This window comes from Rhinoraja longicauda, chromosome 2, assembly GCF_053455715.1.
Source record: "Rhinoraja longicauda isolate Sanriku21f chromosome 2, sRhiLon1.1, whole genome shotgun sequence".
Lineage (NCBI taxonomy): Eukaryota > Metazoa > Chordata > Chondrichthyes > Rajiformes > Arhynchobatidae > Rhinoraja > Rhinoraja longicauda.
In genome coordinates, this window is record NC_135954.1 from 88,981,496 (window position 1) to 89,001,859 (window position 20,364).

Here is a 20,364-nt window from a genome sequence, read left to right on the forward strand (position 1 = left end):
GTACCCTACCCCCAATACCATGTGCTCTAATGTTGCCCACTCATCTCCTACGTGGGACCTTATCAAAGGCTTTCTGAAAGTCCAGGTACACTACATCCACTGGCTCTCCCCTGTCAATTTTCCTAGTTACATCCTCAAAAAATTCCAGAAGATTAGTCAAGCATGATTTCCCCTTTGTAAATCCATGCTGACTCGGAACGATCCTGTTACTGCTATCCAAATGTTCCGCAATTTCTTCTTTTATAATTGACTCCAGCATCTTCCCCACCACTGATGTCAGGCCAACTGGTCTATAATTTCCCATTTTCTCTCTCCCTCCTTTCTTAAAAAGTGGGATAACATTAGCTACCCTCCAATCCACAGGAACTGATCCTGAATCAATAGAACATTGGAAAATGATCACCAATGCATCCACAATTTCTAGGGCCACTTCCTTAAGTACCCTGGGATGCAGACCATCAGGCCCTGGGGATTTATCAGCCTTCAGTCCCATCAGTCTACCCAACACCATTTCCTGCCTAATGTGAATTTTCTTCAGTTCCTCCGTCATCCTAGGACCTCTGTCCACTAGTACATCTGGGAGATTGTTGGTGTCTTCCTTAGTGAAGACAGTACCTGTTCAACTCGTCTTCCATTTCCTTGCTCACAATAATAAATTCACCTGCTTCTGTCTTCAAGGGACCCACATTTGTCTTAACTGTTTTTTTCCTCTTCACATACCTAAAGAGGCTTTTACTATCGTCCTTTATATTCTTGGCTAGCTTTCCTTCGTACCTCATCTTGATTTAATCCAGCCTGATTTAATTTTCATGGAACAATGGAGTTGTGCGATTCAACCAGCAAATCACTAAGTGTAATGTAATGGAAATCAATAATTTATTCACCATACGTTACTGTCATTTTCATGGCATCACACCTTAATTATAAACCAATGCGTCTTGCAAATTACCTGATGCAACATCTCTGAAAATCTTGCAGGTTGCCTAATCCCAGCAAACAGTTTATTTTGTGCACAGATTTTAACACTGCACAGTCCATTAACAACCTCTTTATCAGCCCAAGATTTAGCATGGCTCAAGATCACCCTTCCATCACAAGCTGTAAATCATGCCAACTCCCAGCTCCAATACTACAATCATATTACTACCTTTTGCAATCCATTCTGCCAACTACCCTTACATTCAACAATGAAAATCTTTCACCCTTGGACAATGAGCAATTATTTCAAACTTGTTTTTTAACTAAGTTTTCAGATATAATCTGAAGAAACAATGCTATTTTAACTGAGGGAAATGCCTAGACACAGTCCAATTTTTTGTCTGTTTCCTACCACAACACCAGACCCAATCACTATCAAACTAAAAGGATTAATTACCAGCAAAATAACAATTTCTCCTCTAAAGTTTGAATTGTTTTCAAAACCTTTTCCCGACTTTCAGCGATTTACAATAGATTCTTTTCTTCCAAGCAGAATTAAACCACATGCTCTTCTATTGCAATCTGCAAATTCTGTAGGAGTTAAAAGGGTACCTAGGCACTACTGTCACAAATGATGCAATGAAACCAAAGTCATATGCTTGTGATGACAGAATTGAACATTTCATAGAATCACAGAACTCTAAATAAATCATTTGACAGGTTCTATTGAAAGACCTTTGTGCTAAGTTCTTGCAAGACGACTGCTGTGTATCACTTCAACATAGTTGTGCACACACTATGATCACTTAATAATTCAAACAGTGGAATTATACCGCAGGAAAGGCTACACTATCCTACCAAGCCTCTTTCAGCTTCCAAAAGAACAAACTCTGACATACTCTTAAACAGAGACCATGTAGATTAACTCAAAACTTCAGAAATATAGCCATCCTCATATCAGCAAACGTTCTTGAGTCAGAGAGCCATAGCATACATATACATATTGCAACTTTTCAACATGGAGACAGACCCTTTGGCCCAACCTATCAAGTTGCCTCAGTGAATAAGTCCCACATCCCTCCAAACCTTTCTTATCCATGTACCAGTCCAAGTGTATTTTACATGTTGTTGTTGTACCTGCCACAACTACTTCATCTGGAAACACATTCCATATACCCATTACCATTTGTGCAGAAACTGCTGCACCTTAGGTCCCTTTTAAATCGTTCCCCTCTCATCTTAAACCTGTGCCCTTTAGTCCTTGATTTCCGTATCCTGGAGAAAAGACCCCGGCATTCTAACTGAAGCATTATCATTAGCACCTGCACTGCCAAATATCTTGTAAAGAGGATTACTGTAAAGAGGATGAAGCAATTATTTAAAGACATTATCAAGGACAAAAGAAACAAAGAACCCAATGAAAGGTGTGGATACACTCAAGTTCTATCGCATTTTATATGAGCAGTCTCCAAATTGTGAAATAATACAAGAAGATAACTGCAGATGCTGGTACAAATCGAAGGTATTTATTCACAAAATGCTGGAGTAACTCAGCAGGTCAGGCAGCATCTCGGGAGAGAAGGAATGGGTGACGTTTCGGGTCGAGACCCTTCTTCAGACTGATGTCAGGGGGGCGGGACAAAGGAAGGATATAGGTGAAATTGAGTTTATTGCCCCAACATCCCAATCCCAATTCACGATCTTGAATTTTACATTACTGACCTTTAATAAACAACTTCTTTGTATGCACACTTTATAAACTGTGTATGGATACATTATAAACAATCCAGCCATTTGGGGAAAAAAAATTTTTTAATCAGGTATCAGCGCAAAATGTTAAGACATGGGCACTTGTAAAATTGAGTGATTTTTTTATAATTCAGGTAACTGCAAAGACAAATCCAACAAACCAGACCTGCATAATAAGAGTGTTTATTCAGGGAATAATTATGACTGAGTTTTGGCAGACAGTGCTCAGTTATGTATCTGCAATTAAAGTGGCTGCACTTGTGTCAAAAAGACTACTGCTGCCCTCCAGTGTCATATATAAATTCTGGTAAACTTCAATCTTATCCCCAGGTCAGGTTACTTTTTAAAAAATTGTACTTTATTTATTTCAAGCAAGGTTAATTCATTTCAATATTCAATCACATCTTGTACCTTGTATCAATCATCTTGATTAGTTCAATTCAAGTAAAGGGATCAACCCTTGTCTTATTGTCCTTCCGGCAAAGTGTGGCAACATTAAAAATATTTAGATCTCAACTGATGATGACAGCTTAGTTCAGATGTGTAGATGTGGCATGTTTGTCAGCATGGGCCGAACAGCCCGTTTCCATGCCGAGTCCAAAAAATAATCTTCCACCATTGCCCTCTGCTTCCTTCAATGAAGGCAATTTTCTTTCTATCCATTCAGCTATCTCTCCTTGGATCCATCTAACCTTCTAGAGCAGCCTACCATGTGGAACCTTAACAAATGCCTTGGTGAAATCCATATGTACATCTATAGCTCTGTCCTCATCGACCTTTTTGGTCACATCTTCAAAAAACTAGATTTATGAGACAAGGTCTCATGATGCATAAATCTCAGCCAGGGCACCTGCAATTTCATCTCTAGCTTCCCAGTGTACTGGGATATACCCGAGCAGGCCTGGAAGATTTGTCTACCTTCATACATGTTAGGACCTTCAACACCTCCTTGACCATAATATTGACCACCCTCAAGACACTTCCATTGACTGCCCCAAGTTCCCCAGTTCTCATGTCTTGCTCCACAGTAAAAATGGAGAATACTTATTGAAGACCTTATAACCATATAACCATATAACTACAGCACGGAAACAGGCCCGTTCGGCCCTACCAGTCCACGCCGACCACTCTCTCTGACCTAGTCTCATCTACCTGCACTCAGACCATAACCCTCTAATCCCCTCTTATTATACCTATCCAATTTACTCTTAAATAATAAAATCGAGCCTGCCTCCACCACTTCCACCGGAAGCCCATTCCATACAGCCACCACCCTCTGAGTAAAGAAGTTACCCCTCATGTTACCCCTAAACTTTTGTCCCTCAATTCTGAAGCTATGTCCCCTTGTTAGAATCTTCCCCACTCTCAAAGGGAAAAGCCTACCCACGTCAACTCTGTCCGTCCCTCTTAAAATTTAAAAAACCTCTATCAAGTCCCCCCTCAACCTTCTACGCTCTAAAGAATAAAGACCCAACCTGTTCAACCTCTCTCTGTAGCTTAAGTGCTGAAACCCAGGGAACAATGCACAGTTATTCCCAGATCCCTCTGTTCCACTGCATTCCTTACCCATATCCTGTGGCTCCACTGCTTTGATTTCTGAGGGATCCCTTTTTCTCTCTGGTTACCACCTTTCCCCTTAATGTACATAAAATCTTTTGTGATTATCCTTAATATAAACTGCCAGAACCATCTCCTGTCCCATTTTTTGCCCTCCCGATTTCCTTTTTTAGCTTGCTCCTCTGTTACCGAAACTCCTCCAAGGATACATTTGATCCCAGCTGCCTATACCAGCCCCATTGCCTCGTTACTCTTGACCAGAGCCTCAATTTTTCCCTCATCATCCAAGCTTCTTTACGCCTACCTTCCTTGTCCTTCACTCTAACAAACTTAATATTCCACTTTCCTGGCTCGTAAACTGCTCACCTGGAACTCAGTTCTTCACGCAGACATGTTTCACATGAAGAAGTGGCCCGATTCACCAAACTTCCTTTCAGTTACTGAGAATTCAACTTCAGAGAGTAACTAGTCTGAAGAATTGTCCCTTGGACAATACAGCTCACCCCCACCATGACACACTGCTCAAACTGAGGAGTACCTTCAGCAACAGACTGGTTAGGGTTAGGACAAGATGCAGGACAAAACACCGCTGGAGATCCTTCTTCCCTGTGGCTATCAAACTTTAAAACTCCTCCTCCTTTTGTCATGGGGTAGACTGAGACTGACTCGCCCTTGCCCCCCACCCCTCCCTCCTCCCCTTCATCCCTCCCCAATCTTTGCACATCCCCCAAGCCTTTCCACTCGTCACTTTAATTTCATGTTTCATGTATTTTGCATTTTTTATGACTGTTGGCAGATCAATTGCCCTCCTGGGATTAAAAAAAGGTTCTATCGTATCGTGTCTCTTTCTTGCGTCTTCAGAAACTAGCTATTCTTTCCATATTACATCCATCAGGTTTAACATCATCTTGCATCTGGTTCTATTGTCAAAACTCGACAACATTAGTATGCTAAATATGTGGTATTATTGTTGAGCAGAATTATGCACAATGTTTAATTCAGTTTTGCAGACCTTGAAAGGTGTTATTATGTACAAATGCCAAGAACGTCCAAGCCGGAACTGAAAATTGTTAGATAAGACACATTGTCTTTGCAGCTGTTCATACTGTAAAGAACAAATACGCCTTCCTCTGTGCAGGCCCATAAAATTTACATGATATGTTTTCTACCTGGAATCAATGGATAATAGGTAAAATGAAGACACTGGGAACTGCAAATGTTGGTTTACAAAAAAAAAGTGCGTGAGCAACTCAACTGGTCAGGCAGCATCGCTGGGGAACATGGATAGGCAAGATTTCAGGTTGGGATCTACCTTCAGGCTGATGGTAATGGGAGAGTGGATGTGGGGAGAAAGCTAGATGAGAGGTGGGGGCGAGACTAAGTCTGTCAAGTGAGAGGTGGATGTTTTTAATTGGTAGAGGGGTGGACAAAGGCCATAGATGAAAAGACAAAAAGTGAGATAAGGAAAGGAAAAATACAAATTGCGAACACAGAGAAGGGAATATAGATGGAAGGGAATAGGAGAAGGGGGGAGGAAGCATCCAGGTGGGCACAAGGAACATAGATGGAAATTGGGGGGAGGGGACAAGGAAGGTTATTTGTAGGTTATTTCTTCAAATTTTAGGTAACTAATCTACAAATACACACACCCCCCTTTCCCCCTCACAATTTACTTTCCTACCTGCCTATGTATCTTCCATATATTTAACCAAATCTGATGCAAAATGTTTTTAAAAATTAACATTTTAAAATGTTAAATTGTTAAAGACCCTTGTATTGGTGAATATATTCAAATTCCTTTGCAATATTGGAACCCATTTCACCACATTGAGTCCCATAGCACCCTCATAACATTTTACCGCAAATTATGCTTTACAAAGGTCAGCAATTTAATTAAAAGCAATTTCATTCTCCACTACGTATAATACCTTCGAAGTAACAACATTGAACGAGCAAGTAATAAGAAGCTTCACGTTTCAGAGGAAGATTTTAGACTCTAGAGTCTAATAGTCAGGAAACAATTTTCCCAACTTCTCCACTACAAACCCTGCCTTGGAGGTACGGGCTGGGACGTTGGGGTGGAGATGGGTTAGGGGAGTGGGGATGAGGGGAGTGGGGATGAGGGGAGTGGGGATGAGGGGAGTGGGGATGAGGGGAGTGGGGATGAGGGGAGTGGGGATGAGGGGAGTGGGGATGAGGGGAGTGGGGATGAGGGGAGTGGGGATGAGGGGAGTGGGGATGTGGGGAGTGGAGATGAGGGGAGTGGGGATGAAGGGAGTGGGGATGAAGGGAGTGGGGATGAAGGGAGTGGGAGTGGGGATGAGGGGAGTGGGGATATGGGGAGTGGGGATGAAGGGAGTGGGGATGAAGGGAGTGGGGATGAGGGGAGTGGGGATGAGGGGAGTGGGGATGAGGGGGGTGGGGATGAGGGGGGTGGGGATGAGGGGGGTGGGGATGAGGGGGGTGGGGATGAGGGGGGTGGGGATGAGGGGAGTGGGGATGAGGGGAGTGGGGATGAGGGGAGTGGGGATGAGGGGAGTGGGGATGAGGGGAGTGGGGGTGAGGGGAGTGGGGATGGGTGAGGGGAGTGGGGATGGGTGAGGGGAGTGGGGATGGGTGAGGGGAGTGGGGATGGGTGAGGGGATGGGTGAGGGGAGTGGGGATGGGTGAGGGGAGTGGGGATGGGTGAGGGGAGTGGGGATGGGTGAGGGGAGTGGGGATGGGTGAGGGGAGTGGGGATGGGTGAGGGGAGTGGGGATGAGGGGAGTGGGGAGTGGGAAGTGAGGGTGGTGGAAGTGAGGGTGGTGGAAGTGAGGGTGGTGGAAGTGAGGATGAGGGGTGGAGGGACGAGGCGGTGAAGGGTATATGGGTGTGATGGACGGGGAGCCGCAGGTTTCAAGGGTGTTGGGAAAAGAGAAGGTGAAAGCCGGTGTCGATAAAGCCCCGGCCGATCCTTACTCACAGCGGGTTCCACCTCTCTGGCAGCCGGCGGCGCAGGGAGATCCTGTCGCTCACATATATATTGATCTGATGTTTGTTGATCGCCTCCTCCTCCTTCCGCTTCTCCTCGCCTTGCAGGTTCAGTTGCACGGCTTTGCCCATCTCGCCCAGCCCGTTCACGTCCAGCGGAGGCTTTTCGTTAACGGGTCTCTTCAGCTGCTCGTACTCGGCGTCCGGGTCCACACGGGCGTCTCCTGCAGCGGCGGCGCGACCCCCGACTTGGCGATCCGCTCCTTCCTCCAACCCCCCCTCCTCCTCCCCTCGTCCGCTCCAGGTCAGGATCATGAAGCCCACGGCGATCATTCCGCAGCAGATCAGCAGGAGCGGCCTGACATGCCACCGCCGACGGCCCAGCATCATCGTCCTCTGACTGACTGTAGAAGAGCCACGGACCGGCCGGCCACCCACTCACTCGTCAAAGACTCACCGGGCTGCGGAGCGAAAGGCCCCGGCCGCCGCCGCCACCGCTACGGCTACGGCTGGAGTGGGAGGGGGTTGCCCAGCGCGTCGCCCCTGGCTGTCACGGGGAGGGGGAGGGGGAGGGGGAGGGGGGGCGCTGAAGTTGGTGCGTGGGGTCGCGGGGCGGTGGGCTGACCGTTGCCCGTGTCACTCACTGGGGAGAGGGCGCCGTTGCCTGTGTCACGGGGAGGGGGGTGACCGTTCCAAGCCTGTTGCTCCCTCACAGCGGGCGCGTATACTTCCAACCGCCAGCCCCGCGCCTGTGGCCACCAACGTCACCCGGACCGGGGGCGGACGGGCGGGCGGGGCCCAGCTGCCGAATGGCTGCAGAAGGGACGGACTTTTGAGAAAGCAAGCAACTGCAGGAGGTACTGGTTTACCAACAACAACAACAAAAAAAGACACAGAGTGCTGGAGGAACTCAGCTGGTCAGGCAGCAGCTGTGGAGGGAATGGTCGGGCCCTGTTTTCTCATTGTTGCCCCTCAACTATAGCAAACTTCACAATGAATTGGAGCTATTGTTTGGCACGTTGCACTTCTCAATGTCCCAGAAAGAGTCATCATCATCATCATATCATATATATACAGCCGGAAACAGGCCTTTTCGGCCCTCCAAGTCCGTGCCGCCCAGCGATCCCCGTACATTAACACTATCCTACACCCACTAGGGACAATTTTTACATTTACCCAGCCAATTAACCTACATACCTGTACGTCTTCGGAGTCCATTCAGCACACTCCACTTATGCCAGCTCTCAGAGGATTCCCATTCCCCCATTACTTTTCTCCTACCTCTTTTCACTCATATGTCCCCCGGCACCAAACTCATAATAATCTAGTCTTGACTAACTGGGGTTATGGACTATTTTTAATAGGGATGACCAGAAGCATTGGGAAATTGCTGCTAATCCTGTCACTGCAAAAGCCTCCAAATCCATCGACACCATAACAAACAATATAAATTTTCACTCCCAAGCTGACATCCCCAGCATCAATGCTCTGACCACAGTCATGGCTACGGATACTGGAAAGGCACATTAGTTAAATTACCAGATTGGTGATCAGGAAATCTGAATTGATCATTAATAATTCTTTAAATTCTTAAGGGGTTGGACAGGCTAGATGCAGGAAGATTGTTCCCGATGTTGGGGAAATCCAGAACAAGGTCACAGTTTAAGGATAAGGGGAAAATCTTTTAGGACCGAGATGAAAGTTTTTTTTCACACAGAGTGGTGAATCTGTGGAATTCTCTGCCACAGAAGGTAGCTGAGGCCAGTTCATTGGCTATATTTAGACAATAGACAATAGACAATAGACAATAGGTGCAGGAGTAGGCCATTCAGCCCTTCGAGCCAGCACCGCCATTCAATGCGATCATGGCTGATCACTATCAATCAGTACCCCGTTCCTGCCTTCTCCCCATACCCCCTCACTCCGCTATCCTTAAGAGCTCTATCCAGCTCTCTCTTGAAAGCATCCAACGAACTGGCCTCCACTGCCTTCTGAGGCAGAGAATTCCACACCTTCACCACCCTCTGACTGAAAAAGTTCTTCCTCATCTCCGTTCTAAATGGCCTACCCCTTATTCTCAAACTGTGGCCCCTTGTTCTGGACTCCCCCAACATTGGGAACATGTTATCTGCCTCTAATGTGTCCAATCCCCTAATTATCTTATATGTTTCAATAAGATCCCCCCTCATCCTTCTAAATTCCAGTGTATACAAGCCCAATCGCTCCAGCCTTTCAACATACGACAGTCCCGCCATTCCGGGAATTAATCTAGTGAACCTACGCTGCATGCCCTCCATAGCAAGAATATCCTTCCTCAAATTTGGAGACCAAAACTGCACACAGTACTCCAGGTGCGGTCTCACCAGGGCCCGGTACAACTGTAGAAGGACCTCTTTGCTCCTATACTCAACTCCTCTTGTTACGAAGGCCAACATTCCATTGGCTTTCTTCACTGCCTGCTGAACCTGCATGCTTCCTTTCATTGACTGATGCACTAGGACACCCAGATCTCGTTGAACTCCCCCTCCTCCTAACTTGACACCATTCAGATAATAATCTGCCTTTCTATTCTTACTTCCAAAGTGAATAACCTCACACTTATCTACATTAAACTGCATCTGCCATGTATCCGCCCACTCACACAACCTGTCCAGGTCACCCTGCAGCCTTATTGCATCTTCCTCACAATTCACACTACCCCCCAACTTAGTATCATCTGCAAATTTGCTAATGGTACTTTTAATCCCTTCGTCTAAGTCATTAATGTATATCGTAAATAGCTGGGGTCCCAGCACCGAACCTTGCGGTACCCCACTGGTCACTGCCTGCCATTCCGAAAGGGACCCATTTATCCCCACTCTTTGCTTTCTGTCTGTTAACCAATTTTCTATCCATGTCAGTACCCTACCCCCAATACCATGTGCCCTAATTTTGCCCACTAATCTCCTATGTGGGACCTTGTCGAAGGCTTTCTGAAAGTCGAGGTACACCACATCCACTGACTCTCCCTTGTCAATTTTCCTAGTTACATCCTCAAAAAATTCCAGTAGATTTGTCAAGCATGATTTCCCCTTCGTAAATCCATGCTGACTCGGAACGATCCCGTTACTGCTATCCAAATGCTCAGCAATTTCGTCTTTTATAATTGACTCCAGCATTTTCCCCACCACTGATGTCAGACTAACTGGTCTATAATTACCCGTTTTCTCTCTCCCTCCTTTCTTAAAAAGTGGGATAACATTTGCTATTCTCCAATCCACAGGAACTGATCCTGAATCTATAGAACATTGAAAAATGATCTCCAATGCTTCCACTATTTCTAGAGCCACCTCCTTAAGTACTCTGGGATGCAGACCATCAGGCCCTGGGGATTTATCAGCCTTCAGTCCCATCAGTCTACCCAAAACCATTTCTTGCCTAATGTGGATTTCCTTCAGTTCCTCCATCACCCTAGGTTCTCCAGCCCCTAGAACATTTGGGAGATTGTGTGTATCTTCCTCAGTGAAGACAGATCCAAAGTAACGGTTTAACTCGTCTGCCATTTCTTTGTTCCCCATAATAAATTCCCCTGCTTCTGTCTTCAAGGGACCCACATTTGCCTTGACTATTTTTTTCCTCTTCACGTACCTAAAAAAACTTTTGCTATCCTCCTTTATATTATTGGCTAGTTTACCCTCGTACCTCATCTTTTCTCCTCGTATTGCCTTTTTAGTTAACTTTTGTTGCTCTTTAAAAGAGTCCCAATCCTCTGTCTTCCCACTCTTCTTTGCTATGTTATACTTCCTCTCCTTAATTTTTATGCTGTCCCTGACTTCCCTTGTCAGCCACAGGTGTCTCTTACTCCCCTTAGAGTCTTTCCACCTCTTTGGAAAAATTTAAGAGGGAGTTAGATGTGACCCTTGTGGCTAAAGGGACCAGGGGGTATGGAGAGAAGGCAGGTACGGGATACTGAGTTGGATGATCAGCCATGATCATATTGAATGGTGGTGCAGGCTCGAAGGGCCGAATGGCCTACTCCTGCACCTATTTTCTATGTTTCTATAATCTTGTGCAACCCCATTTCAGACACCACCATACAACTGTAAGTAAAATTGAATTAATCATCTGGAATTTCAAACAAAACTAACAAACTTTCAAAATATGACTATGAAAACAACCAGATTGATTTATTAATGTTCTACAGAGGAGGAAATTTGCTATGAGATCTACTGGTCTGGCCTGCATGTGACTCCAGACTACCCTGTGTGGTTCACTTTTAAATGGCCTTTGAAGTGGCCTGGAAGACCACTCAACCAACAAGTACAGTATAAGCTCATGTAGGTGGATCGCCACCATCTTGTCAAGAGCTATGGGCAATGATGCTGACTTTTCTGCTGATGCCCAGATCTCAAAAGTGAATATATGAAAATACAGCTATGGTGAGTGTCAATTTCTTCCAAATGGCTGACATCATATTCACTCTACTCTAAGCTCTTATCGCATCAATCAGAAAATGTTCATCAAATTCCTAAATCGGGATTTTCATAATCCAGCCTGTGTTTTCATATTGACTTATTGTTGAATCTCTTATTTCCATTCAACTGTCCTTGTACTGAGGTTACATTCACAGCATGGCATACAATAAGTCATCCACCTTCTTCATCAAGTTTTATCTATTACACCTGTGGCCAAGTTTGTTGATCCTACATAGGACCTTTAAATCACTACATAATACACTGGCAGCAATCATCCTAGAACACAAGAAACTGCCTAAGGGAAGAGAAGAAGCATTTACTCTGAGCATATTTCAAAGATTAAACATCTACTATACCATAGTTATTGGATGAGTCGCAATATTCAATTTGAAGAAACTTTGGACCTGCAAGACTAGTTCCACCTGCAAGTGTGATCATATTTTCCAGGATAATTAAACTCTCACTCTCTGCTTATGAACTAACATTATGAGATGCAGTGGGAAAGTAATGTTTCATGAAATAATATTGGCCAGTACTGCTTTTAGGGCATGTTTTGCATCTTTACTGAAGGCCAATTAGGCTGCTGAACCAACCAGCCCCGAAACTCACCTGAACTTGACTGTATAATTTAATGTTCACTTTATAATTTAATGCATGCACTTTATAATTCAATGGTAAATATACTGTACGGAACCCACCAGCACAAGAATTTCACACAAGATTGTACCATGTATGGAACTGGCGTGACAATAAATCCCTTGAATCTTGAATTATTCCCACAATCTCCAGGACTAAATTAAATTTGTTTCCACTTGTATGTCAATAGAAAATGACCAGAAAATGCTGTAAAATGTAAGAAGTCAAGCTCTTTCTATCTATAAGGTTTTAATCATGAAGATTACAGTAAATTATAAATATTATCTATCTCGTGGTTGCACAGCCACTCTACCATCCCCCTGGTGGCATCATTTAGAGCCACTTTTCAACCTTCTTCATTACTTAAAGAAATCAACCTGGTCAAATACAACACAAATAGATATGTGTAACTGTTATTAACTTAAATTTTTTTAATTCATTTTACTTTAGAGATACAGCATGGAGACGGGCACTTCGACCCACCGAGTCCACGCCAAGCAGTGACCAGCGATCATCCTGTACACTAACACTACCCTGCACACTAGGAACAATTTTACTGCAGCCAATGAATCACAAACTTGTACGTCTTTGGAGTGTGGGAGAAAACCAGAGCACCCGGAGAAAATGCACGTGGTCACAGGGAGAACGTACAAATTCTGTACAGACAGCACTGTACTCAGAATCGAACCCGAGTTTCTGATGCTGTAAATCAACAACTTCACCGCTGCGCCACTGTGTTGCCAGAATTCTGTCCTGGATTATTCTCACCAGTCATGGTAGGCTTTCTCTGATAATTGATGAAATTATTTATCTTCCCTTTACTTGAGTTGTGAAATCTCTGAAAATTTCCAATTCTCTGACAGCATTCCTGTATCTCAGAAACACTATAGGACTACAACTCAATCTTCCACTGACTCTATCCCTCTCCCCTTCAGGAACAAAGAGTGAAGCAGAAGCACATAATGATGTTTGTTTACTTTGAGCAGTGCCAATATGAATGAACATGACATATTTCAATCAAGATTGTGTATAACTAGGTAGTAAAATGGAGGTGATAGTCTTCTGATGCACCTGCTGTCCTTGTCCTTATGGTCAAGGTCTCAGGTTTGCATTGTGTTATTGAAGAAATCTTAGTGAGTTCCCAAGTGGATCTTATTGATGGCCAACACTGAGTTACAGGAAGTGATGGAGGGAGTGAATGCTTCGGGTGGTGGATGTAGAACCAATAGAAACAGGTCGTTTTGTCCTGAATGATGTTGGAGCTGCTCTCTTCCAAGTGGAGAGAATTTCACCATACTCCTGACTTGTACTTTGTAGATGGTAGAAAGGCATTGGGGAACCTGGATGAGTCATTTGCAGACCTCTGACACAGTATTTATGTGGTTGATTTTAAATTAAGTTTCTGATCAGTGTCCCAAGGTATGGATGCGGAGGGACTCTGATGATAATGGGACTGAACGGGGAGGGGGAGGAGGCAATGGATGGCTGGATTCTCTCTTAGTTGTAGTTCATTGTGTCTGGAACATGTGCAGTGCAAATGTTATTCTCCATAAATCAGTCCCAGCCTGTAATTATTCTAGGCACAGATCGTTTTGTTATCTTAGAATAGATCTTGAACAAATAGAATTGAACATTTGTTGGCATATTTGGAATATTGTGACAAGTTTCGGGCCTCAAATCTGAGGAAGGGTGTGTTGGTTTTGGAGAGGGTTCAGAGGAGGTTTCCAAGATTATCCCAGGAATGATTGGATTAACATATATGATGAGCTTCTGACAGCACTGGGTCTGTACTCACTGGAGTTTAGAAGGATGAGGACCTCATTGAAACTTACCGAATAATAAAGGCCTAGAGAGTGGATGTGGAAAGGATGCTTCCAGTAATAGGAGAGCCACACTCCGGGAGTAACCCCGGCGCAACACACACTGGGAGTATCCCGACGGATGGGGCCCAGCCCTCCAACAGGCCCAGCTTGCCAGTCGAAGCTCTCAAGCCCACCGCAGACTGAGAACTCGCTCACTGAGGGCGGAGGACCTGCCTGGCTCGCCTGGTTAAATTATATGCAACTTTCCCCCTATTTTTTGCATACCTGAACAATTTTTCATGTTGCCAGGTAGATGTGAGTGCTATAGTTCTATTGGAACAGCCTGTTTTGGATCCCAGCTGTTCAGCACCAGAGCCAAGATGTCCACTTCTGAAGCCTTTGAGTATCAATTTCGTCCAGCCATTTCTTTATATCACATGGAGTGAAATGAAATTTCTGAAGATGACATCTGTGTGGCCTGTCTTCTGGTGAAGGTCAAAATGATTCATCAGCTGGACACTTACTGCTGAAGCTAGTTCCAAATGCTTCAATCTTATGCACCCAAGTACAGAGATCTAACATCCCCGATGAAGGGAAATTCATGGTGTTTCCACCATTTATTAGCCATTCACATATGGATATGATAGAATTGTAGAACTTAATCAGCTCCATTGATTACCTACCACTTTCTCTTGAACTGATCATCAGAATTTTCCTTTCCTTTGAGAAACCTAATCTTTTACTCAAGAAAAATCAGGGTTTTTTTCTAGCCATTAGCCTTTAGCTTCCAAAATATCTTTTTTTTTTCACCAATTTTATCCACCCTTTTATGACTTACTTTTGCTCTTTATTTGAACTATCTGAAGAAGGGTCTCAACCCGAAACGTCACCCATTCCTTCTCTCCAGAGATGCTGCCTGCCCCGCTGAGTTACTCAAGCATTTTATGTCTATCTTCGGTTTAAGCCAGCATCTGCAGTTCCTTCCTGCACATTTCGTTTGCTCTTTACATTTTTGTAATTGACTTCTCAGTTTCTTATTGTGTAAACAATTAATACATTTACTTATATATTGATTGTCAAACATTTTCATACTTAATTTCTAGTGCATAGTTTACATATTCATTATTCATTTTGTTTCTATAGTGTTTCTCTATAATCTTAAGTAGATAATTATTCAACAGTAAGGTGTTAACATTTTCACATCTGAGTAAAATAGACATAATGATAATTACATGTAACCAAAGTTTTCTTTGTTTATTTAAAATAAATTACTATAGTCCAATTATGACATTTTATAGATTTTCACATTAAATAAATATCTTCCTGCAGCTGATGTTTTGGTTGGTTTGATTAGTGAAACATTTTGAGTTAAACATATCTGATACCCTTTTGGAATTGTTTTTAAAAATAAAATTCAGAATATTTATGAATTTAAATAATGCAAATAGGAACAAAATACCTTCAGGTTAATCTGAAGTGACATCATAATTTCATATGCATTCAAAGGCAGTACAGACTATATTTTCCTCAGGGAACACGCCAGGAACATTGCAAAGTAATTGTGTATTCCTAATCTGCGATTAATGTTAATATTTAAAAATTGTATACTTGGAATGAAGAATGTTCCTGTACAGAGAGACCTGGTATATAGTAGGAGCAAAGTAGAAAAGAATCTACAACTTTCACTACATCCACCTCTCTGTTGACTGGTCTTTTGCTCTTTACATATTTGTAATCAATTTCTGAGTTTATTATTGTGCAACCAATTAATATATTTACTTTCACCATGTTTTCATGCATAATTTAAGCACTAGTTAATCAAATTTTAGGACCAGCATGTTCCAGTATGGAACAGGGATAATAATGGCAATGTCAGATTACCAAAGCATTTATAAATTTGATCAAGTATATGTTTAGTTTTAGTTTAGTTTCGAGATACAGTGCGGAAACAGGCGCTTCAGCCCACTGAGTCCATGCCGACCAGCGATCTCCGCACATTAGCACTATCCTACACACACTAGGGACAATTTTTACATTTACCAAGCCAATTTACCAACAAACCTGTACGTCTTTGGAGTGTGGGAGGAAACCGAAGATCTCGGAGAAAACCCACGCGGTCATGGAAAGAACGGACAAACTCCGTACAGACAGCACCTGTAGTCAGGATCGAGTCCGCGTCTGCAGTGCTGCAAGCAATGTAAGGCAGCAATCTACCGCTGCGCCACCGTGCCCATGTAATTTTAAGAAGATGAAATCAGGCAGAGCCTTCAAGGAATATAAAGAAAATAAGAATCTAGTCTAGCGGGCAATAGGTAAGGCCAAAAGGGGCTATTAAATAGCTTTGGTGAGTCAGATTAAAGAAAATCCCAAGTCATTTTATACCTACATTAAAAGAGAGGGTAACCAGGGAGAACATAGGACCATTAAAGGATAAAAAAGGGAATTTGTGCTGAGAGTCAGAGGATATAAACAAGTACTTTACATCTATTTTCACCAAGAAGAAGGACACGGGGACAGTGAGATCAGCGTGGAGAGTATGAATATGCAAATGCAGTTTTTAAATCAAGAAGAAAGTAATATTGGGGCTCTTGAAAAGCATTAAAGTGAATAAATCTCCAGGACTGATGGGATTTGTCTCAAGTTATTGAGAGAGGCAAAAGAGATTGCAGGAGCCTTGCAAATATCTCTGCATCTTCTCTAGACAATAGGTGCAGGAGTAGGCCATTCAGCCCTTCGAGCCAGCACCGCCATTCAATGCGATCATGGCTGATCACTCTCAATCAGTACCCCGTTCCTGCCTTCTCCCCATACCCCCTCACTCCGCTATCCTTAAGAGCTCTATCCAGCTCTCTCTTGAAAGCATCCAACGAACTGGCCTCCACTGCCTTCTGAGGCAGAGAATTCCACACCTTCACCACTCTCTGACTGAAAAAGTTCTTCCTCATCTCCGTTCTAAATGGCCTACCCCTTATTCTTAAACTGTGGCACCTTGTTCTGGACTCCCCCAACATTGGGAACATGTTTCCTGCCTCTAATGTGTCCAATCCCCTAATTATCTTATATGTTTCAATAAGATCCCCCCTCATCCTTCTAAATTCCAGTGTATACAAGCCTACTTGCTCCAGCCTTTCAACATATGACAGTCCCGCCATTCCGGGAATTAACCTCTAGGCACAGGTGAGATCCCAGAGGACTAGAGATTAGCCAATGATGTTCCTTAGTTTAAGAAGGGTAGTATTGAGAATCCAAGAAATAAGCCAGTAAGCCTCACGTCAGTGGTAGGGAAGCGATTGTAGAGGATTCCTCAGGATAGGATTTCCTTCCATTTGGAAGAGAATGGGCTAAATAGGGACAATCACTGTGGCTTTCTACATGGCAGGTCATGTTTTACCAACATGAACCAGTATTTTGAGGTGATGAAGGTGATCTGGGGCTATGGCGGTGGATGTTGTTTTCATGGATTTTAGCAAGGCATTTAATAAAGTCCCCCATGGTAGGCTGATCCAAAAGATTAAGATGCATGGGTTTAACGGTGACTTTGTTCTCTGGATCAGAATTGGTTTACAGATAAAGTCAGAAGGTTGTGGTGGAAATGTATTATTTAGGTTGGAGATTTGTAACCAACTGACTTCTGCAAACAGTGGAGTTCTGCAGGGATCTGTGCTGGGCCACTGTTTGTGATACATATAAATAACGGACTTAAACGGAGATAGGTTGGTTTGTAAATTTGCAGATGACACCAGGATTGCTGGAGATGTGGACTGTGAGGTAGGATGTCAAAGTATTCAGTGGGATATAGATCATCCACAGAAATAGGCAGGGAAATGGCAGATGGAGTTTATTCCAAGGAAGTGTAAGATGTTGCACTTCGGGAAATCAAATGTAAAGAGAAAGTATACAGTTAATGGAAAACTCTGAACAGCATTATTATACAGGGGTATCTTGGGGTCCAAATACATAGCTCCCTGAGAGTGGTAAAGAAGGTCTATGATATGTAACGCCTTCCTGGGTCAGATAAGAGCTATGAAGTTATGTTGTAACTTTATAGGACTTTGCCGAGGCCACATTTAGAGTATTGTATGCAGTACAGGTCACCCCATTACAAGATGTGTAGGCTTTGGAGAGGGTGCAGAAGAGCTTTACCAGAATGCTGAAAAAGGGTCCTGACCCAAAACAGATCCTATCTATATTCTCTTCTATCCTTAGCCTTTTGTCTTTTCATCTCTCACCTTTGTCCAACATTTGCCAATCGAAACCACCTCAGCTGTGTCTATCACTTGACAACTTTGTCCTGACCCTCTTCTCTTCCAGCTTTCTCCCCACATCCCCACCACAATCAGTCTGAAGAAGAGTCCCGACCAGAAAGGTCACCTATCCATGTTCTCCAAAGATGCTGCCTGACCCGCTGAGTAAAGTCAGCACTTTGTGACTAATTATGGGTGTCTAGATTCTCTGAACCTTTCAGACCATCCATGTGAATTACTTTGACCCAGCAAAGAAGTTTGAATATTCAGAGATGACTTGTTGCAGAGTGCTCCCACTGTAAATATGGAATTCAATGTAGCCATATGTCAGACCGAGAATATTAAAGTAAGTAATAATGAGACTGTAGAACCTGATATTACCTTTGTTCTTCAGAGTATAAAAACTATATGTAGTTTGAATTTGGGGGGGATTTTACTCATGGCATTCTCTGCTTTTGGAAGAGAATGCCTGCTTCATATGAAGAATAAAGACCAGCTTCAGTCCCCATGTAGCTAAACCACAGTCGCAACAGATCCCATGTACATTAATGTGCTGGATCAGGTTATTTTGTAAATTATCCTATTTGTATCTTTTGGATATTGATTTTCCGGCAAGTGATTTTTTTAAAAACTATCAACTCTGCTAAAAGCCTTCATAACTCTCATGACTGCAAAACTAAATATTTTTAAGATTAGAAGTTGTGTATTTTTTTTTGATATAGGGAGTAATAACATCACTTTTGAAAGGCTGGTGTAAGGTGGGAGGGAGGGGTTGGGCAAGAGTTTCTGATGAATTGATTAGTAGGACCGGCTGCACAATCCCTGAAGTTTTGCACTACAATTGACTCGCATCGTGTTGTTCTTGGGGATGACCACTAGGTGATGTTGCTACCATTCAGACACATCTTCAGTTGTGTACCTCAACGTCACTGGGTGTTTTGGCCTTTTATCACAAGACACCCTCAGTCGAGGCAGGTAGGGTGATCAGACATGGGTGTGTGTGTCTTATGGTTAGCCTCTAGATGGTCACGTGGCAGCCCAGACAGCATCTGTTCTTTTCAGCCACAGCCAGTAACTGCTCCGTTCGGTGGCATTGGCAAGTTCTTTGGTTACTTTCCTTTGGGCCTGCCCTCTGACTCCTACTTCCCTCAGGAGCCTTGCGGTGGAACTGGCTGCAAAGCCCCTGCAACCTATCTCCACTGGGCACACCCTTACACTCCAACCTCGCTCCTCTGCCTCTGCTGCGAGGTTGGAATATCTCAGCTTTTTCCTTTCATATGCCTCGTCCACAGCCTCCTCCCAGGGGACCGTCAGCTCAGTGATGAAAACATGCCAACAGGAGTTGGACCAGAGGACGAGAAACCATTTACAGTACCTGTTGTCATGAAGAGAAGTATGATCTTTTTCACTTCTCCATCAAATGTATCACAAGAATTTGCAATCAGTTATGGACATAACTCATAGCCTTAGATATGAGATTATGGGTTAGGGATTTCTATGTTCGTGATGACCTTCAAACTATATATTGGACAGAAGTAAGTAAATGGAATGGCCAGCAAATTCTTCAGTTCCTTTGGTAGAAATAAGGTGCAGTCAGATCAATGTTTATACGCTAAATGCACGGTGAGATTACAGGTAAGCTTTATACAAGCATTAAGACCACACAAGATACAAAAATAGTAAGTACGAAACACAAATGAAAACAGATAGAGAAAACAAGCAGTTGGTGATTCTCTTTAAAATATGTTCAGAGTTTGATGAAGAAATTGAATGAAATAAACAAGTTCTTCATTAGGCCATTCAATGTAAAAGCTGTCATGAATTCTAACTCATCCAGAGTCCAGATCCCCTGCCAGAACGAAATAATTTTGAAGTTTGTAATTGTTAAACCATTTTAAGTGGTTCCATAGGCCAATGCTATCAATCATCCATGATTAAAGTCTCAGTAAGTAGGGAACATTGCACAAAATGTTGAAAGTGATTTATCATCGGATATCAAAATCCTAAGCACCTGGTGGGATTTTGACAAGGCAC

The 20,364-nt window shown here is 43.4% G+C and overlaps 1 protein-coding gene and 1 long non-coding RNA gene across 2 annotated transcripts in view; one reads left to right on the top strand and one right to left on the bottom strand.

Annotated features, from left to right (window-relative positions):
* galnt12 (UDP-N-acetyl-alpha-D-galactosamine:polypeptide N-acetylgalactosaminyltransferase 12) overlaps positions 1 to 8,034 on the bottom strand; it is a 38,569-nt gene extending 30,535 nt beyond the window's left edge. Inside the window, exon 1 of the mRNA XM_078422970.1 lies at positions 7,187 to 8,034. Within this exon, the coding sequence (XP_078279096.1) occupies positions 7,187 to 7,584 (398 nt within the window). The 5' untranslated portion in view covers positions 7,585 to 8,034. The remainder of the gene's footprint in view (positions 1 to 7,186) is intronic.
* Positions 7,800 to 15,182, top strand: LOC144606675 (uncharacterized). The gene is made up of 3 exons (XR_013548970.1): positions 7,800 to 8,051; positions 11,378 to 11,612; positions 12,735 to 15,182. It is a non-coding gene; the product is annotated as an uncharacterized LOC144606675 (long non-coding RNA).
* The last annotated feature ends 5,182 nt before the right edge of the window (positions 15,183 to 20,364 follow it).